This window comes from Helobdella robusta (genome assembly GCF_000326865.2).
Source record: "Helobdella robusta unplaced genomic scaffold HELROscaffold_20, whole genome shotgun sequence".
Classification (NCBI taxonomy): Eukaryota; Metazoa; Annelida; class Clitellata; order Rhynchobdellida; family Glossiphoniidae; genus Helobdella; species Helobdella robusta.
In genome coordinates this window covers 1,141,629-1,160,595 of record NW_008704084.1, presented here as the reverse complement: position 1 = coordinate 1,160,595, position 18,967 = coordinate 1,141,629, and the positions used below count along the sequence as shown (strand labels likewise).

At 33.7% G+C, this 18,967-nt stretch overlaps 1 protein-coding gene across 1 annotated transcript; it reads left to right on the top strand.

The window, feature by feature from the left end:
• Nucleotides 1-6,288: 6,288 nt before the first annotated feature.
• Nucleotides 6,289-7,719, top strand: HELRODRAFT_171231 (hypothetical protein; the record flags this gene model as incomplete). Its single annotated transcript, XM_009017968.1, has 2 exons — nt 6,289-6,312; nt 7,441-7,719. The coding sequence occupies 2 exons, from the start codon at nt 6,289-6,291 to the stop codon at nt 7,717-7,719; spliced, it is 303 nt and encodes a 100-aa protein (XP_009016216.1).
• Nucleotides 7,720-18,967: the final 11,248 nt, after the last annotated feature.

Below are 18,967 nucleotides of genomic sequence, written 5' to 3'. Positions count from 1 at the left end.
GTTCATTTCGTATTGAGCCGTCGCAGCTGATGACGCTGCTTCTGCTGCTGCTGTTGATGATGATGATAACGATGGTGGTTTTGTTGCTGCTATGTCTCTTGTCGTCGATGAGGAGGAAGAGGATGAGGATTTCGGAGTACTTTGATGCTTGTTGTCTGTTGATGTGGGAATAAAATGAGTTAACATTTAATGACAATTTAAATGAAAAAGTGTTAGATAAACTATGTTATCCGGCGAAAATCATTATAAATTTGCTGAAATGCACCAGCTCGAACGCAGACAAAAGTTTCCTAAATATAAAAATACAGAACAGTTGCAAAATCATAAGGTGCATGTAATTATTCGGCTACTCGCACATATAAAAGCGCACAACAGCAACAATAACAACAACAACAGCAAACAGCAACAACAACAACCATCAACAAACAACAACAACAAACAACAACAACAATGAGATCCAAGCTTAAAGACCTCATTTGTCATGTTGTCAGTAAGTGATGAAGTTGCAATTAACGTGGAAAGATGGGAAAGTGAATGAAGGAAGGTGTGATGTGAAGGAATGAAGAATAACTTTCTTATTTTCAAACGCACGATATGATTCTTTAATTAGGGCCTGGTAACTCAAACATGATTTACGTTCAGTAGGAAACATCATCAACAGCAACATTAGCAACAACATCAGCAACAACATCAGAACAACAACAAACGAGCAACAACAAAAGAGCAACTACAACATCAAAACAACAACAGTAACAACAACCAAACTACACAACGACAACGACGAAATCACAGGACTCTTAACAAGTTGCAAACTTAACGATGATAAATATAGGTAGGACTAAACGACCAAGTGCCTCTCTGGGGAGAGCGCGGCAATCAAGCGACGGCATTTATTATTTATTTGCCGGCGAAACAACTTTTGCTTATTATGCACACCGTTCGTTTCTCCGCTCGCAATCTGCCGACACGCGTGTGTCGCATGTCGCATACTTATACCTTAATTAACACCTTCGTTATATTTCGCCTGCCTGAATGGGTTTGTCGTTGTTTGTGTTGTTATGATGTTGTTGCGCTCATTATGTTGCACAACAGCAACAATAACTTTGTTGTTTGTTTGTTGTTGCTTGAGTTTTTTTTCGCACGTTTTTTGAGCCATGTTTTTTGCGTTCCTCTGTGGAATGTTTTTTATTTGTGCGAGTTTTAATGCTGTTCTGCTGCATGGGTGAGTGCTTGCTGGATGCAGTTGGTGATGGTGCAGATGCTCCCCACTGATGTCCCCTGATTGAGTTGCACGAACACCGGCAACCAGTCTGATACGCCACTTAACAAAAGTACCAACTGGCTTTTTGATCCAAATAAATAAATGAACAAACAGAAAGAACAACAAGTGAACAAACAAACAAATGAACAAACAATTATGCGAGTAAGCAGAAGAAAAGTGAATGAAAAAAAGATTGAAATTGAAGACTAGGAAGGTTGTGTGGATGTTGAATCGTATCAGCTCGAAGAATCAAAAATAATCAAATTAATTGAAAGGAAATATTCAAATGAGAACTTCCGTGCAATCACACACACACACACACACACACACACACACACACACACACACACACACAAACATACAAGCAAAAAAATATACACACATACATGCAGCCACAAAAAAGTACAAAACACGCATAAATATTTGTAACTCACACACTTGTATGTATGAATGTCTGTGTGTGTGTGTGTGTGTGTGTGTGTGTGTGTGTGTGTGTGTGTGTGTGTGTGTGTGTGAGTTTATGTATGTTTGTATGTATCTAAATGCAGATTTGCACAGGCACAAAGGCAATAGAAACCTCAGATGAGTTCAGCTGATAAATACACACTCAGGACAATTGTCATTCAAATTAGCTTAGTGTTGAGCGCCTTCTGTCATAATAATTATATGACGTTAAATTAACACTACGCTGATAAACATTGAACTAATTTGATGACGAGCGATCATTATCGTGTGTTTTGTAAGCGGTGGTCCCTCCTAATTGCAACTTTCAAAATTCAGTTAACTGCCTCGTTGTTGACGGGAGGCAGAGGAGGGCATGAAGAGAATGTTTGCATAAACATATGCCGCTTATCAAGTCGAAACATACAAAACAACACTTAAGCAACAAATATAAACACACACACACACATACCCACACACACACACACACACACACACATACACACACACGTACACATACATACACACACACATACACACACACACACACGTACACATACATACACACACACACGTACACATACATACACACGCCTACACATACATACACACAGTGATAGCGAACAAGTGCACAATTTAATGTATACAAAAACACATACAATACATACAAAAACAACACGCACACACAAGTAAAACAACACACGTACAACGTAAAAACAACGAAATAAACGTTACACACAAACCATCAACTTATAGACACAAATTTTAATGGTGTTAGCCTATAACATTGATAAATATGTGATTGAATTGCAAATGTTTGTGCGTGCGTGTATGTGTTTTTGATTGTTTATGAGTGTGTGTGCGCGTGTGTGTATTGATACATACGTACCTACCTACATACATACATTCATACATACATACATACATACATACATACATACATACATACATACATACATACATACATACATACATACATACATACATACATACATACATACATACATACATACATACATACATACATACATACATACACACATACATACATACATACATACATGCATGCATACATACATACATACAAACATACATACAAAGGCTATTTTATTTTGACTAATCTGTTGCTCTGTGTACGCACATTAGCAATCTTAAGAGCATTGAAACTTAAATATTTATGTTGTTATTTTTCAATGATTGAATCAGTGGTTGTGATGATAATGATGATGATGATGGTGGTGGTGGTGGTAGTGATGATGTTTGTCATTACCATCATCATAATCATAATCAACGTCATTATCATCATTGCCTAATAAAACGAATATGTCTTATTTAAATAAATAAACAAATAAATAAATAAAATAATACAATGAACAAACAAACTAACCGTGTAAGTCATCATCATCATTTAGTTTGTTATCATCATAATCCTGCTGGTTCTCATAATCTGATACATCATCATCTTCACTCTCATCAGCGTCTATTGGTCTTGTAAAAATGTGATTGTTGTAGTTGTTGTTGTTGATGTTGTTGTTGATGGGTGAGCAGAGATGGATGTGGTTGTACGATCGGTGGTTGTGGTAGTTAATTGTATCCGGTGTAGAATGATGATGAGGAAATAGAAGATGATGTTGGTGCTGCCTATCGTCACCGTCATCATCATCATTGTTCTCGTTGCCGTGCTTTTGTTGTTGTTGGCTGCTCTTATCGGGTGTTAGTACGTTGTTGTTACAAGATAGGTGCATGGGGATGGTGGTTGTTGGTATGTTGTTGTTGTTGATGTTGTTGTTGTTGTTGATGTTGATGTTGTTGCTGTTGATGATGTGGTTGATTTTGTGTAGACGATGGTACTCATAACTGGACGCGTTATACTTGCCCTCCACCGTGCCACTCAAACTCATGTGCGTTGTGTCCATTGACGCCAGTCCTTCGTCGATACTTGGGCTCCATAATTTTCTTGAGGAGGTATGTTTGACTTCATTATTGTTATTGTTGTTGTTGTTCTTGCTGTTGAAACTGTATTTGTTGTTGTTGTTGTTGTCGTCGTTGTTGATAGCATACGGAGATAATGAATGGAGAGATGAGGACGATGATGGCGATGAGGACGATGACAAAACCGGAAAGACTCCTGACGATTTGTTCATCCTGTTTGATATCTCTGATATATGTATCTCTGATATATGTATCTTTGATGTATGTATCTTTGATATATGTATCTTTGATGTACACACCTGTGATGTATGTATCTGATATATGTATTTTCCCCTACGTGTAGATGTAAAATATTTATCTTGAACTTCAGATGAACTATCAAATGCACAACAAAATTTGAATGTCCGATGCTCCAACCGAATACTAATGATCAGAAATTTGAATGTTTAGAAGTTTAAACGCTCATATGATACCATGCGATGTCAGTTCAGCTGGAGTAACTGAGATGTTGCTGGAAGTATGAATTGGTCACACTTCCTAAAAATTATCTTATATATCTTCAAGTCCAGCCCACAATGAAGAGACAACCAGTGGGGCGCGTGCAATTTCAAACAAAGAGATCTGATTGGCCGTCAAGAAGAGTATGTTTATTAGCGGCTTCATTAGGACACGCCCACAGCAAGCGTCATCATTAACATATCGGCGGGTGGCTAACGATGCCACGTTCGTCTGATGGAGAGCGTTGTAAAACGTGCCACCAATAAATCGATAATGATTATGATAACGATGATTGTTATGATGATGATGATGATGGTGGGGGTGATGTTGGTGGTTGTAATGATGATGGTGGTGTTATAATAAATAAATAGTCATTATGAAGACGATTATTGTGGCATTTACGATTTTGAAAGTTATAAAGTGATTAATAATTTACAATCGCGTTCGTTTGTTTGTTCGTTTGTTTGTTCGTTTGTTTGTTCGTTTGTTTGTTTGTGGTGGTCATAATTGTGGCGAACATATGGTCAGTGCGATGGCAGTGATGATGATGATGATGGCAATTATGATGGTGATGTTAGTGACCATTGATAATTATGTTAATGACGATAATAATGGAGATATCACGTTAATAACAGTTATGATAATGATGATGACGATGACGACGATAATGATGATGATGATGATGATGACGATGATGACGATGATTATGATAAGGGAGATAGTTTTGATGATGATAACCGATAAATTACAAGATGAGAATGTTGATGATGATGATGATGAGAGCAATGTATGAGTGTTAGATTGTTTCAAATGAATTTGTTGGAATTAGTGGCCAACACTGAATCAAGTTTAACACGTGCTTCTTGTTAAGACGCGTGTGTGTCTGTGTGTATGTGCGTGTGTGTATGTGCACGCACTCACACACACACGCACACACATACGTGTATACATTTTAAATGATGTATTTTCATGCAACGCAACCACTTGTTAGTGTAGTTTTAGTTGTAGTTTGTATTATATATTGTAGTTTGGTTGGATGCAAAGATTGTACGTGCATACAAATGTTTTGGCTACCACAATTTTATGATCTCATCAACAACTTACGTAAGAGGAGGAACTGTTATAAAGAGAATGTCACTGATGCTGTTGTTGATGTTGCTTGCTCGTGCGCCGATGTTTGGGCATTGCAACGTTATGCAACACGTTGCGCAACATGTTGTGTGTGCAACATGTTGCGTGTTACACGATGTTCCCTTCGTGTACATTATAACAGGGTCGAATTTGGCTCATAATGATTTTTCAAAAAATAAAATATAACATTTTTTGTGAAGTTTTTTGATAATTTATTGACGGTCAAAAAAATTAATTAGACATAAAATGTGGTAAACAATTTATTAATATTAAATTAATATTAATAAATTACTATTAATATTAAATACAATCTATTTGAAAAATCAAATGATGAATAACCTCGTGAACGATTAAAGCAGTATTTTTATGTTCCAACAGAAAGAGTTAGTAGATGGAAAAGATGAAATATTTTGAAAAAAACGCGTAAAAGTTGTTGCTGAAGTAGGATTTTTTTAATCTTTTTTTGTGAGGGCCATTTATTGTGAAGAGCCGGGCCAGTTGGCTCCTTCGCCGTCTTTTTCATAAGGTTGATCCTGATGTAGCCAGATCCGATGTTGGAAAAGCAGTGGAAGAGGTTGATTTTTGAAGTTAATGAGATGAAATGTTTTTTTTAGAATGTCAAATTGAAATTTTTTGTGGAAATGATGTTTCTGTCAGTTTGTTATTTTAATTAATTAAAATTTTAATTAATTAATTTTAATTAACGAGGTTTTTTTTACAGAAAGTACACTTTTATTATTTGCAAATTAATTTCACGAAACATCATCGCCATTAGGATTAACGTGACCATCATCACAATTTTCAGAACAATCATCATCAATATAACCACCACCATCATCATCATAACAATAATGACCATCACCGTAACCAACACATGGTCATAATTATTATAACCACAGTTATCATCGCAATCATCATCATCATCGTACTCACCAAATTTGACATCACCATCACCAACGCCAATCACCAATGCTGTCAACATTTCTCATCCAGCATTTTCCTCTTCAGAGCTGCTAAACATCGCTATGCACATTAACATAATGATGATGGTGAGTACGATGACGATGATGACGATGATGATGACGATGATGATGATGACGACGATGATGATGACGATGATGACTAAGATGATTATGGTTATGATGACGAAGATGGCGATGATGGTGATGATGACTATGACGATGATGACGAGAATGTTGATGGCGTTGCTAATAGTAACGATGTAAGTGATTGCAAAGTTAATTATACCACCGCTACTATTATTACTACTACTACTAATACTACTACTACTATTATTACTACTACTACTACTACTACTACTTTTACTACTACTGCTGCTACTAATAATAACTACAATAATAATAATAATAATAATAATAATAATAATAATATAACAATGGCTAACGATAACAGCATCGTAAAAGACGGCGTGTGGATTGTTATTATTATTGTAGTTATTATTATTATTATTGTTATTATTATTGTTGTTGTTATTGATGGCTTTATTAAACATTGTTCTTACGTATTTTTACTAATAATGAATATTTGTTGTTGAGGTGCTTATTGTTGTTGATGTATTTGTTGTTATTGATGTTGTTATAGTTGTTGCTGTTATTGCAAATGTTGTAGTTGTTTTTGTTTTTGTTGTTGTAGTTGTTGATGTTGTTGTTGTTGTTGATAATGTAGTTGTTTTTAATGTTGATGTTGTTGATGTTGATGATGATGTAGTTGTTTTTAATGTTGATGTTGTTGTTGCTGTTGTAGTTGTTGTAGTTGTTTTGTTGTTGTATTGTTGTCTGGCGTGTTGTTGCCGCTTATTATTTATTGGTGCCTACCTCTAATGAGATAATTATGACACATAATAATAGTAATAATAACAATATCAATAACAACAATAATAATAATAATAATTATTATTATTATTATTGTTATCATCATCGTCATTTTAATGATTTGCATTGCATTTCAATTAAGGCAAACCACACACAAATATGCACACACACACACAAACGCACTCATACATACATCCATACATAAATGCATACATACATACATACATACACACATACATACATACATGCATGCATACATACATACATTTGGTTTGTCGACTGGGTGGGGGCCGTCAACTACGTCACTCAGCGCTAAACGATTACATTTGTCGGCTCTTCTCCAAGGCTTCAATCCCGGTTCTCAAGGAACCATCCGGCATTTCTGCGCATGATGGTAGGCGCCAGGATGGATGCACGCTAATACCTTGGAGATCCGGCAGATGGGATGTTACGGTTCCTGGCACCCTCGCCGAACGATACGTAAACCTGACAAGTAAAGAATGCGGTTTGGCCGCGGCCAGGGCAGCGGACGAGAAAATGAAAAAATATGGGAACGCCCTCCCCTCGATGGAATTCTTGCCAATATGTATCGAGGTTCTTGGCCCGAACAAGTGCACAATTTAATGTATACAAAAACACATACAATACATACAAAAACAACACGCACACACAAGTAAAACAACACACGTACAACGTAAAAACAACGAAATAAACGTTACACACAAACCATCAACTTATAGACACAAATTTTAATGGTGTTAGCCTATAACATTGATAAATATGTGATTGAATTGCAAATGTTTGTGCGTGCGTGTATGTGTTTTTGATTGTTTATGAGTGTATGTGCGCGTGTGTGTATTGATACATACATACCTACCTACATACATACATACATTCATACATACATACATACATACATACATACATACATACATACATACATACATACATACATACATACATACATACATACATACATACATACATACATTCATACATACATACATACATACATACATACATACATACATACATACATACATACATACATAAATACATACATACATACATACATACATACATACATACATACATACATACATACATACATACATACATACATACATACATACATACATTCATACATACATACATACATACATACATACATACATACATACATACATACATACATACATACATACATACATACATTCATACATACATACATACATACATACATACATACATACATACATACATACATACATACATACATACATACATACATACATACATACATACATACATACATACATACATACATAAACACACACACACACACACACACACACATACATACATACATACATGATGATTAAGATATCCTTGATTGCAATGTAGACTATAATTTGTTTCTCGTAAGGTGAATGTTGACGACGACGACAATGATGATGATGATGACGATGATGATGATGACGATGATGATGATGACGATGATGATGATAATTACTTTGACATTTTCAGGACATGAAAAAAGTGATAAAGAGAGGATGATGTTCATGCCGATGATGCTGTTGTTGATTATGACAAATAATATTGTTGTTGTTGTTTTGGGTGATAACATTGGTGATGATTATGGTGAGACTGAAGATGACGTCATGCATGAATTATGATGAAGATACAATGAAATGAGAATGATGATGAGACTAGCATAATGGTGATTATGATAGTCAAAAATACAATGATAATAACTGATACTATGATACTAACTTAGTGATGATGATGATAGTCAAAAATACGATGATAATAAATGATACTATGATACTAACATGGTGATGATGATGATAGTCAAAAATACGATGATGATAAATGATACTATGATACTAACATGGTAATGATGATAATTAAATCAATAACATGATGATAACAAAGTTGGCTATGATATTTGGTAATGATGATCAGGTAAATGATAAGCAAAAAATTACACCCACAAAATTTTTAGTGATAGATGATATAGCGATGATAATGATAGATGGTATAACGATGATAATGATAGATGATATAGGAATGATAATGATAGATGATATAGTGATGATAATGATAGATGATATAGTGATGATAATGAGAGATGATATAGCGATGATAATGATAGATGATATAGCGATGATAATGATAGATGATATAGCGATGATAATGATAGATGATATAGCGATGATAATGATAGATGATATAGCGATGATAATGAGAGATGATATCAGCAATGATAATGATAGATGATACAGTGATGACGATGATAGTGACAAATAAAAGAAAAATATTTCTCCAAATTATCGCCCGTGGCAATTTAGGCTTTTAGTTGGAGCATTTGTGGTCGGGATTGTTGTTCTAGATGATGACTACTATCTCATTATCATTATTATTATTATTATTATTATTATAATTATTATTATTATTATTATTCCTATTACTATTGTTGTTGTTATTATTATTATGGTTACTCTTTTTATTATTCCTTTTATTTTTTATTATTGTTGTTGTTATTGTTGTTAATGTTTATATTTCTTCTTCTTCTTCTTCTTCTTCTTCTTCTGCTTTTTCTTCTTCATTTTCTCTTTTTCTTCTTCTGCTTTTTCTTTATTTTCTTCTTCTTCTTCTTCTTCTTCTTTTTTTCTTCTTTCTTTCTTTCTTTCTTATTATTTTTATTGTTGTTATTTTTTTATCTATTTTTTTTTCATTGTTATTATTATTATTATTATTATAATTATTCTTATTGTTGATGTTGTTGTTATTGATGCTGTTGTTGTTGATGTTGTTGTTGGTGTTGTTGATGTTGTTGTTGTTGTAGTTGTTGTTGTTGATACTGTCGTTAATGTTGGAGTGTTATTAATTAGAATGATGTTGTTGTGGATGATGTTATTAATGTCATTGTTGATGTCTGTTGATGTTTTTTGGTTGACGCTGTTGATGTTGTTGTTGCTGACATTGTGGTTGTTGCTGATGTAGGAATTTTTTAATCAGGATGTTTTTAACAAGGATGACATTATTAATGCTGTTGTTAATGTTGTTGTTGAAGTTTTTTTGATGTTGTTGTTGATGATATTGCGGTGTTTGATGTTGTTGTTATTATTATTATTGTTGTTGATGATGATTTTGCTTGAAGGTAAGGCTTTCCAATATAATAACTGGTTTGATTGTATTTTGAGATAATAAAAATGTTGGGTTGAGACGTGTGTTATTGTTGTTGCTTCAAGATGTTGTTGTTTTGTTGCTGCTGCTTTTTGTGTGTTATTGTTGTTGTTCAGTGATGTTATTGTGATTATGTATTCTATTTCAACTATTTAATTGAAATCAGCAAAATCAAAACACATGGATCAACAAATATTTTAAATTATATTATTTATCAACGCTGTTATATTATTAAATTTGCAAGCGAAATAAATACAAACTCACATACACACGCACACTGACACACACATCACATACACACTCGCTTTCTCTTTAACACGCACATACCGCACACATACCACTCTCTCTCTCACTCTCTCTGTTTTTCTTGCACACACACACACCCACACACACACACACATACAAACACACACACACACAGCAAAAATATATTTTCACGAGAAAAAAAGACAATAAAACAAAAAAGAAGAAGAAGCAATAAAGACCGCGAACTAGAAACGAGACATAAAAATGTAAATAGAATGGTCAATTGAGGAGATTATTAAGGGGAACACGTGTTTTTGTGGGCAGTCAGATGGAAAGATCACGACTATTAGCCATATGTTGTTGTTGTTGCTGTTGTAGTTGTTGCTGTTGACGTTGTTGTTGTTGATGTAGTAGTTGATGATGCTGTTGATGCTGCTGTTGATGTTGACGTTGATATTGCCGTTGTTGATTTTGTTGACGTTGTTGTTGTTGTTGATGCTGTTGTTGTTAATGTTGTTGTTGTTGTTTTTGTTGATGTTGTTGTTGAACGTCTGCTATTGAGTTCTGTACAACCATCAACATTTAAACAACTGCCGAGTGTTGTACAGTTCACTCATTCCATCCATCCACTGTGATTCCGTAGCGTTGTTATTTGTTGGCAGTCAGCTGTTGAAACATAAAATATAATTTAAAGAAGTCATCGAAAGCTAACAAACAATTTTTTGTCACACACAAAATAAACATACATACATCTCAGCACACACATGTGTATATAAACATACCTATACATACATTAATACTATACATTGATATTGGAATAAACACTTTACACGCACACACAGACACACACATACATACATACCCATAGAGAAGAGCAACGGTCGAAACTGATAAGCAGAATGATTGTATATGATTGCTTTGATTGTAGTCCGTGGAGACGCGTAGATAGAACATTCATTGTGCAACTCCATGCTCCATTAACTGACGTACAACATATTTACGAGGTGTGCAGTGCAGTCACACACCACACCACAGACACAAACACACACACACACACACGCACACACACACACACACGCGCGCGCGCGCTTACCATAAACAAACGTGTTTACATGAAAAACATTGAAACCATCAAACGTTGTTCACCCGTCTCCAGCACCATTTATTGATTAAACAATGCAGTTGCACTGATCAGCAAAACTTATTTACAATTACTGAATTTTTGTCTCTTTAAACAAACATGGGCTTTCGACATTTAATCTCAAATGTTTACATCTTCACACACACACAAACACACACACATAAACACACACACACACACGCGCACACACACACACACATATATACAAACAAACACACCGTTCACACTTGCTGAAAACCGAGCATGTACATCGCTTGTATCACAAACATAAACGAATAAACTGAAACGGACACACAAACTTACACAATACATACACCCATACAAAAATATACCTTCATATAGACATACATAAGCACACATACAAAGACATACGAACAGAAAGACACACACACATCTATAGAAAAGCACGCAAATGGACATGCAACACGGCGTTCTACTTAGAACATCATCGCCAAACCTCAAATTGATTCTTAATCGTCGGGGCAATTTGCACGCTCCTACTTTCAACTTTTGATGTTTTTATCTTAAATGAGTTGTGACCGTGTGTGTGTGTGTGTGTGTGTGTGTGTGTGTGTATGTGTGTGTGTGTATGTGTGTGTGTGTGTGCGCGCGCGTGGGTTCTTGTTTACAACATCTGTACGCTAATTTTTGTTCATTGTTTATTCAATCATACCAAAACGTAAATAAATCAGCATGTGGTGAGGAGCATTTTTGTGAGGTTGCGACAAAGAATGTCAACATTTTCATATTATTGGGTTTTTCAGTTTTCTAAATAATTTGGGTTTTCAATGAAAACATGCATTTATTAAAAAAAATTACGTTCGACCAATAGAAGAAGAGAAAAAGTGATCGAAAGGAAGAAAGAGAGAGTGAAAGATAGATAGATAGAGAGAGAGAGAGAGAGAGAGAGAGAGAGAGAGAGTGATAAAGAAACAACAACTGCTACTAAATAACAACAATGCCATAAATGACCACAATTATTACTCCAGCAGCAACAACACTAGCTACAAAAACAAAAGCCACTAGCGACACCAACGACAAAAACACCAACGACAACAGCACATGTGTACCTACACGAAACCAACAAACTGTGAAGTCATTTCGCTGCTGATTAAAGAGGGCAGATAGTAAAAGAATGGACTCGCTCTATATGTAGGATTTATAATATATATATATATATATATATGTATATTTGTATATATATGTATATATATATGTATATATATAAATATGTATATATATGTATATAAATGTAGTGAAAATTCGAAGATAAGAGACGAATAGCACCCCTGCGATTTCCTCACCGCATTAATTTTCGATGAACGTTCAATTGAAATTTACCAATGAGACAGGCGTAATTTAACAACATCATCTTCATCGTCATCGTCGTCATCATCATCATCGTCATCTTCGTCATCATCGTTATCATGGTTATTAACATCACTAACGCTATTAGCGTAGCACCGTTATCACAACCATCATCATCATCACCACCACAACCACCACCACCATCATCGTCATCATCATCATCATCATCATCATCATCATCATCATCATCATCATCATTATTATCATCATTCGTCATCGTCATCGTCATCATCATCATTCGTCGTTATCATCATCATCATCATCATCACTGCTGAGTTTAATTTTGTACACCGTTGTATGTGTTGGTGTATCTCTTTAATTTTTATTTAATTCTTTTGTAACCAGTGGAGGTCGCAGGGGGCAGATCACTGGAAGAGGAAAACATTTGAAGACTGTGTGAAAGTTTATAATGTTTAACGTCAGAACATAACTTGGCATTTTCTAAATTTAACGGGCAAAAACGGCCACAAACTTTAAAAATTTGATATCTACCCTCTTTCGTGCAAATTTCCAGATCCGCCATTGAGTCCATTATGTAAAAAAAAATAGCCCGAAAAATGGTGACTGACGATGGCAACTATTAAACAAAATTAATTTTATATTAAAACGCTACAAGAAGCAACAACACAAACAACAACAACCATGAAACGACGCTAGTGAGGTCAAATGAAAAACACAAATTCACCCCAGCTGGAGGAGAGCTGACAGACATGACAGACATCTTGCGAACAATTCATTATATATTAAACGAGATTCAATTATTCATTTATGCTGGGTGGCCCAAAAGATAGATTCCAGTTACGGTAAGTTAATTAAGTTTGCCAAATATATAGATATAAAGTAGTCTTCGTGATAACGGTACACCAACGTTTGAACCAGCTTGTATGAAAATTAAGTTGGAAACCTGTTGTGAGAATATAAATTTGTTAGCTGCATCCAGTAGGTACCTAGCAAACTTCTGAGGGGCGGGGGCCAAAATTTAAAAAATGTTTAAACTTTGAAATTTGACAGGAAACGAAAAACAAACAAAATTTGTACTGGTGTGGCTAAAATTAGACTGCTGACCAGCGCCGTATTTTCCAATAAGCTAAAAAGGCGGCAAATTTTAATGGGCGACAAATTTTGATGTTAAAAAATGACACATAAATTATCTTGAATTAAAATCATGTTTATGCAAGACGCCAAAAATAATGTTAAACTATAATAACAGATTCTTGGTGAAAAGTTTAATAAGATAGGATGAGGTTTTGGCTGATCTGTCCAACATTCTTTTAATCAAATGATTTGAAATAAAAGTGTTTCATTTTGTATTACTATTTTTAACTTTAAACTCATGGATATATCCATATAAATCCATGTTTAAACTATATAATTTTAAATTACGGATTCATTTTATTGACTGGATAGTTCGCACAGGTATTATTCTACCTGGAGTACCTACTACGAGAACGTTGAAAAAGTTTAAAACATTTAATATATAATTTAAGACAAATAAATAAAAACAACTATTTTGCTAATAGATGTATTAAATATTGTTTGTTTATAATAAAAAAAGTTAAATAAACGAGCAGTGGCAAAATTTTAAAAGCACAGAGTGCCAAATTCTTAAATCCGCCTCTTCTGGTGAGATTTTTTTGCCTATTACATCAATTTTGGGTCGATTTTTGACTGAAAACTGAGTTTTACTGACTTAATAAAAATACTGCTACTGGTTTATGTAGATTAGTTTAATACACCAGCTTAGTTCAACAACATCAGTGCCACATTACAAAAATAATCGAACAATAGTGCGTGTTCTGTAATAGGTTACATAATGATAACTTCGTTCGATTCTTGATATTATATAACAAAAACGTCGAGATTTTCATAAACAAATTTTACATTTTTTCTGCTCAGGAGACAGAACACTACATAAATCTTAAAAAACTACCAGCAGCTTAGTTCACTATATCAGCGCCACAAAAAATCGAATCATAGAGCGTAGATTAGAACATAATGATAACTGTTCGGTCAATTTATTGCTTATTACGTCAATTTTGTATAGGTTTCTTTTACTAAAATCTATGAGTCTTATTGACTTTTAATAAATTACTGCTCACAACAGGAGCACCAAAGCTTCGTACCTCCAAGATCGGCCACTAGTTGAATCCATATGATGAACTGATTCCGATTAATTTATGCAAACTATTTTAAAAATAAAATGAATGAAAGAAAATATTCAACTATTCCATTTGTTTTCAGGACATCCAGCCTGATAGGTGCTCAGTTGTTATCGCAATACAAATGTCTCATGTGGCTTTCGTATTTGTCTCATACTCATTTGAGGCGGTAGGATAACGATGGCCTAATGGTTAAGGTCGCCTGGTGCTCTTTCACAAAGCATGCAGTGACGAGGTTCGATTTCGACAAAAAGATCCTCGCCTATCTCATGCTTCGTGTGTAATGCGTCATTTAGCATGAATTCATATACGATGTTCGTGTCGTTCATTCCAGCGAACCTACAAAGAGTGTACTTGACCTTTAACCTTTTTTTACTCTTTTGCATGTCATGTACGTACATAGACTGGATGTTTTACATTTCATATAATATTTAATTGTTATTACTATTTTGATTATTTTAGATACAAAATGATTTTATAAATAATATTATTTAAATAGTTGTTTATTATTGATTATTAAAAAGCGAATCTAATAAGTAAAATAATTTTTCAAAATTTTAGTTTCAAATATCAAATTAAATTACTAATACTAAATTTTCTCTTTACATAAGTTTACAATGATTTACAGTACGGCCTTCAATGTTTTTCTTCACAAGTTTTATTATTTTTGACCAAAAGATGGACACATGATGAGATATGTCGGTATGACGAAGCTATCGAGAAGACTCACGATGCACGTAAAAACTGGCGCTAAGAATCACAAGAAAGTGAAACACACAACGAAAACTACCAGGCAAATCTTAGACAACAATGTTGAAATCTTACGTGGTAGAAATATAGATACCATAAAATGTAGTAACGTAAAAGAGAAATGGAAACTGCTGTTCAAACGATTAAAAAATATAATTGAACTGGCTAATGTATTTAGGCAGCTTACACCAAGCGTTAATAATTGAAATTGACATGATTACTGCACTAAGACGGTTTACAACTTTTAAATTTTTGAAGTCGCTGATGTATCTTTCAAGTTGAAAATAATAGAAACGTACACCGTTTTTAGTATGCAGAAACAAACAAAATTTGAACAAGAAACCATGCAGCAAAAAGAGAGGGATGAAAGAGAGCGGAAAGCGAGTCAGAAAACATTTCTAAAGATGGAAGAGATTGTGGTAGTTTAAGTCTTTATGGATCCAGTCGATGTATGACAGATAAAAAATCATTTACAACTATACTAATGAGGAAGAATTTGGATTGTAAATTTGAAAATTGAAAAATAGTCAAACTGGAACAATGGGTATATATTTATATAGTGTATAGTATAAAATATATGAATATATATATACTAAAAGAAATTAATATATAATAATAATATATGCACATACTCTTATCAATACACAAAAAAACACAGACGACCAAAAAAGACAGAAAGCATAAAATAACTTTTTGTTTGATGTATGTTGTATATTTTAATTTTTGATGTATGAATTAATGCGAATGTTAAAGAAAGGCGAATACTGTCAAACGGTAGAGTACACACGATAATTTATTTGCCTCCAAACAAAAATAAAAAGACATGACTTTGAAATTGTTAGGCCATATGGGCCTTAGTGAAAACCAATCATGTTTTTGCATTGACGGATAATAAAATATTTTTGTTATCAACATTTGTATCAACATTTGCAACAAATATTTCTACACATTTTGTTACCAACGTTTTGCAGTCTATTTTTGTATCCCATTTATATTTGTTTGCGTTGTTCTCTAACGCTAGCTGTAAAGAATTTGTCGAAATATGTCTCGTTTGTACTTTTAATGCTATCAAATAATTTAGTAACCGACCCATTTTCAAATGTACTGACAGTTGGAAGGAAGCGAAAGTCTTATTTTTTTCAAGTCCTTCATTTTTTTGAGAGCAATAATTCTGACTTTAAAAATTATACATTTTATTTTAAATTTTATATGTAACATTTTTCGTTCTTTTTATCTTCAGCTTTTTTTGAGTGAGGGCGATGTTCATAGCAAAACGTAACCAAAATAAGATGTCTTGAAAGTTTTTACGCTCTTGCAAAATTTGAGAAAAGTGTGAAACTGAAAGTCAATTGAGTAGAATGAGGAGGGTAAGAAAAATCTTCAGTACAGTATGCATTGAAGGAGAGACTGCTAACGATGAAATAGTTGAAAATTTCACAAAAAATTCTTGAAAAAGCAAACAAGAGTATGATTACTAATGCGAAAATACGATAAATTATCGTTATCTCATTTTGCATAATTAAAAATATGCCACTCTGTAATGTAGGACAGAAACTATCGCATGTACACCGCTATGGAATAACCTCAACTCAAACTTGACTGACAGTTCCGATATCTCATACTTTATAAAATGTGTAACTTATTTGCTGAATGAGAGTGAGAATTTGGAGCTACAGAATATTATATCTCGAATCGACCGAAATGTTGTACTACCGAACATGCCCTTTGGTGCGAAAGTTTTTCTAAATGTGACGCTGATATAGTTAATTAAACTAGCAAGTTATATAGTACTCAACCTTCTGAGCATGAAAATATATGGTTTGTAAGGAAATTCCAAAGTTTTTGATGTATAGTATCGTGAATCGGCCGAAAAGAAGTTATGCAATACTTAACATGCATTATAGTTCAATTTTTTGAGAATTCGAATTGCGAATGTAAATTAAGCCGCTAGTTTTTTTACTAGATTCATGTAGTACTCAATCTTCTGAGGGTAAGAATGTATCATTTGTTAGTGTAAATCTTAACGTTTTTTTTTATATAAATGTAGTAGGTATCTTGAATCGACCAAACTGTTTTTCTTTATGTAATAGGCACGATAGTTCTTTTTTATTCTGGAATGTGGCTCTGATACAATAAATTAAGCTGGTACTTTTTGATTGGAATAACGTGGTTTTTAATCTCCTAAGCATGAAAATGTATATTTTAGTAATGGAAATCCCAACGTTTTTCATATATAATTTCTTGAATGGACAGAAACCTTAGCATTATGTATTACTGAACAAACACTACAATTCGAATGAATTGCGACCTATTTTAAAATAATAATCATTAGGTTGCCAGCTTGGTTTAATAGGTTTAATAGGCTCAAAGTTTGCTCTGAGAATTACAACAATGAGAATTAATTATTGAAAATCTGAGTATAAAGCAAGAAAAAAACTCAATATGGCCGTAATTTCGATAATCCATTTGACTGATTAATATTAACACAGTTTTATTAACAAAACTAGTAGACACGCACTTTAAAATTTTAACAATGATCTGAAAATGAAGAGCTGCGAGCGAACGTCAAATCCGAGAAATCCTTCCGAGATTTGGCGAGTTCAAGTAAATCCGTCTAACTGGAACATGTCAAATCATAAAAAGGATTTACAACAATCACATTTTGTGCAAGCGATGACCGTTATGATATTTTCAGAGAACAACAATTTCAATTTTTTTATTATTTAATTTAACACACGACATAATCATAACTTACAATAGTCAAATAAAAAGTTGGACATGATAATGAAATATAAATAAAAATTTACATCCAAAACTTTTTTTGTCCTTATTTGTTCTCAAATGTTTTTCAAATGATGCTTTTTCATTTATAATAAACATAAATATTTACATTTATATACATAGACAACAAGATGAAAGCACGAAACGAATTTACAGTATGTACAGAAAATAGGAGAAGACAGACGAGCACATCGGCCTCTCATTTGGCTGACTTCTTTATCTTGTGAACAGTTTTCAA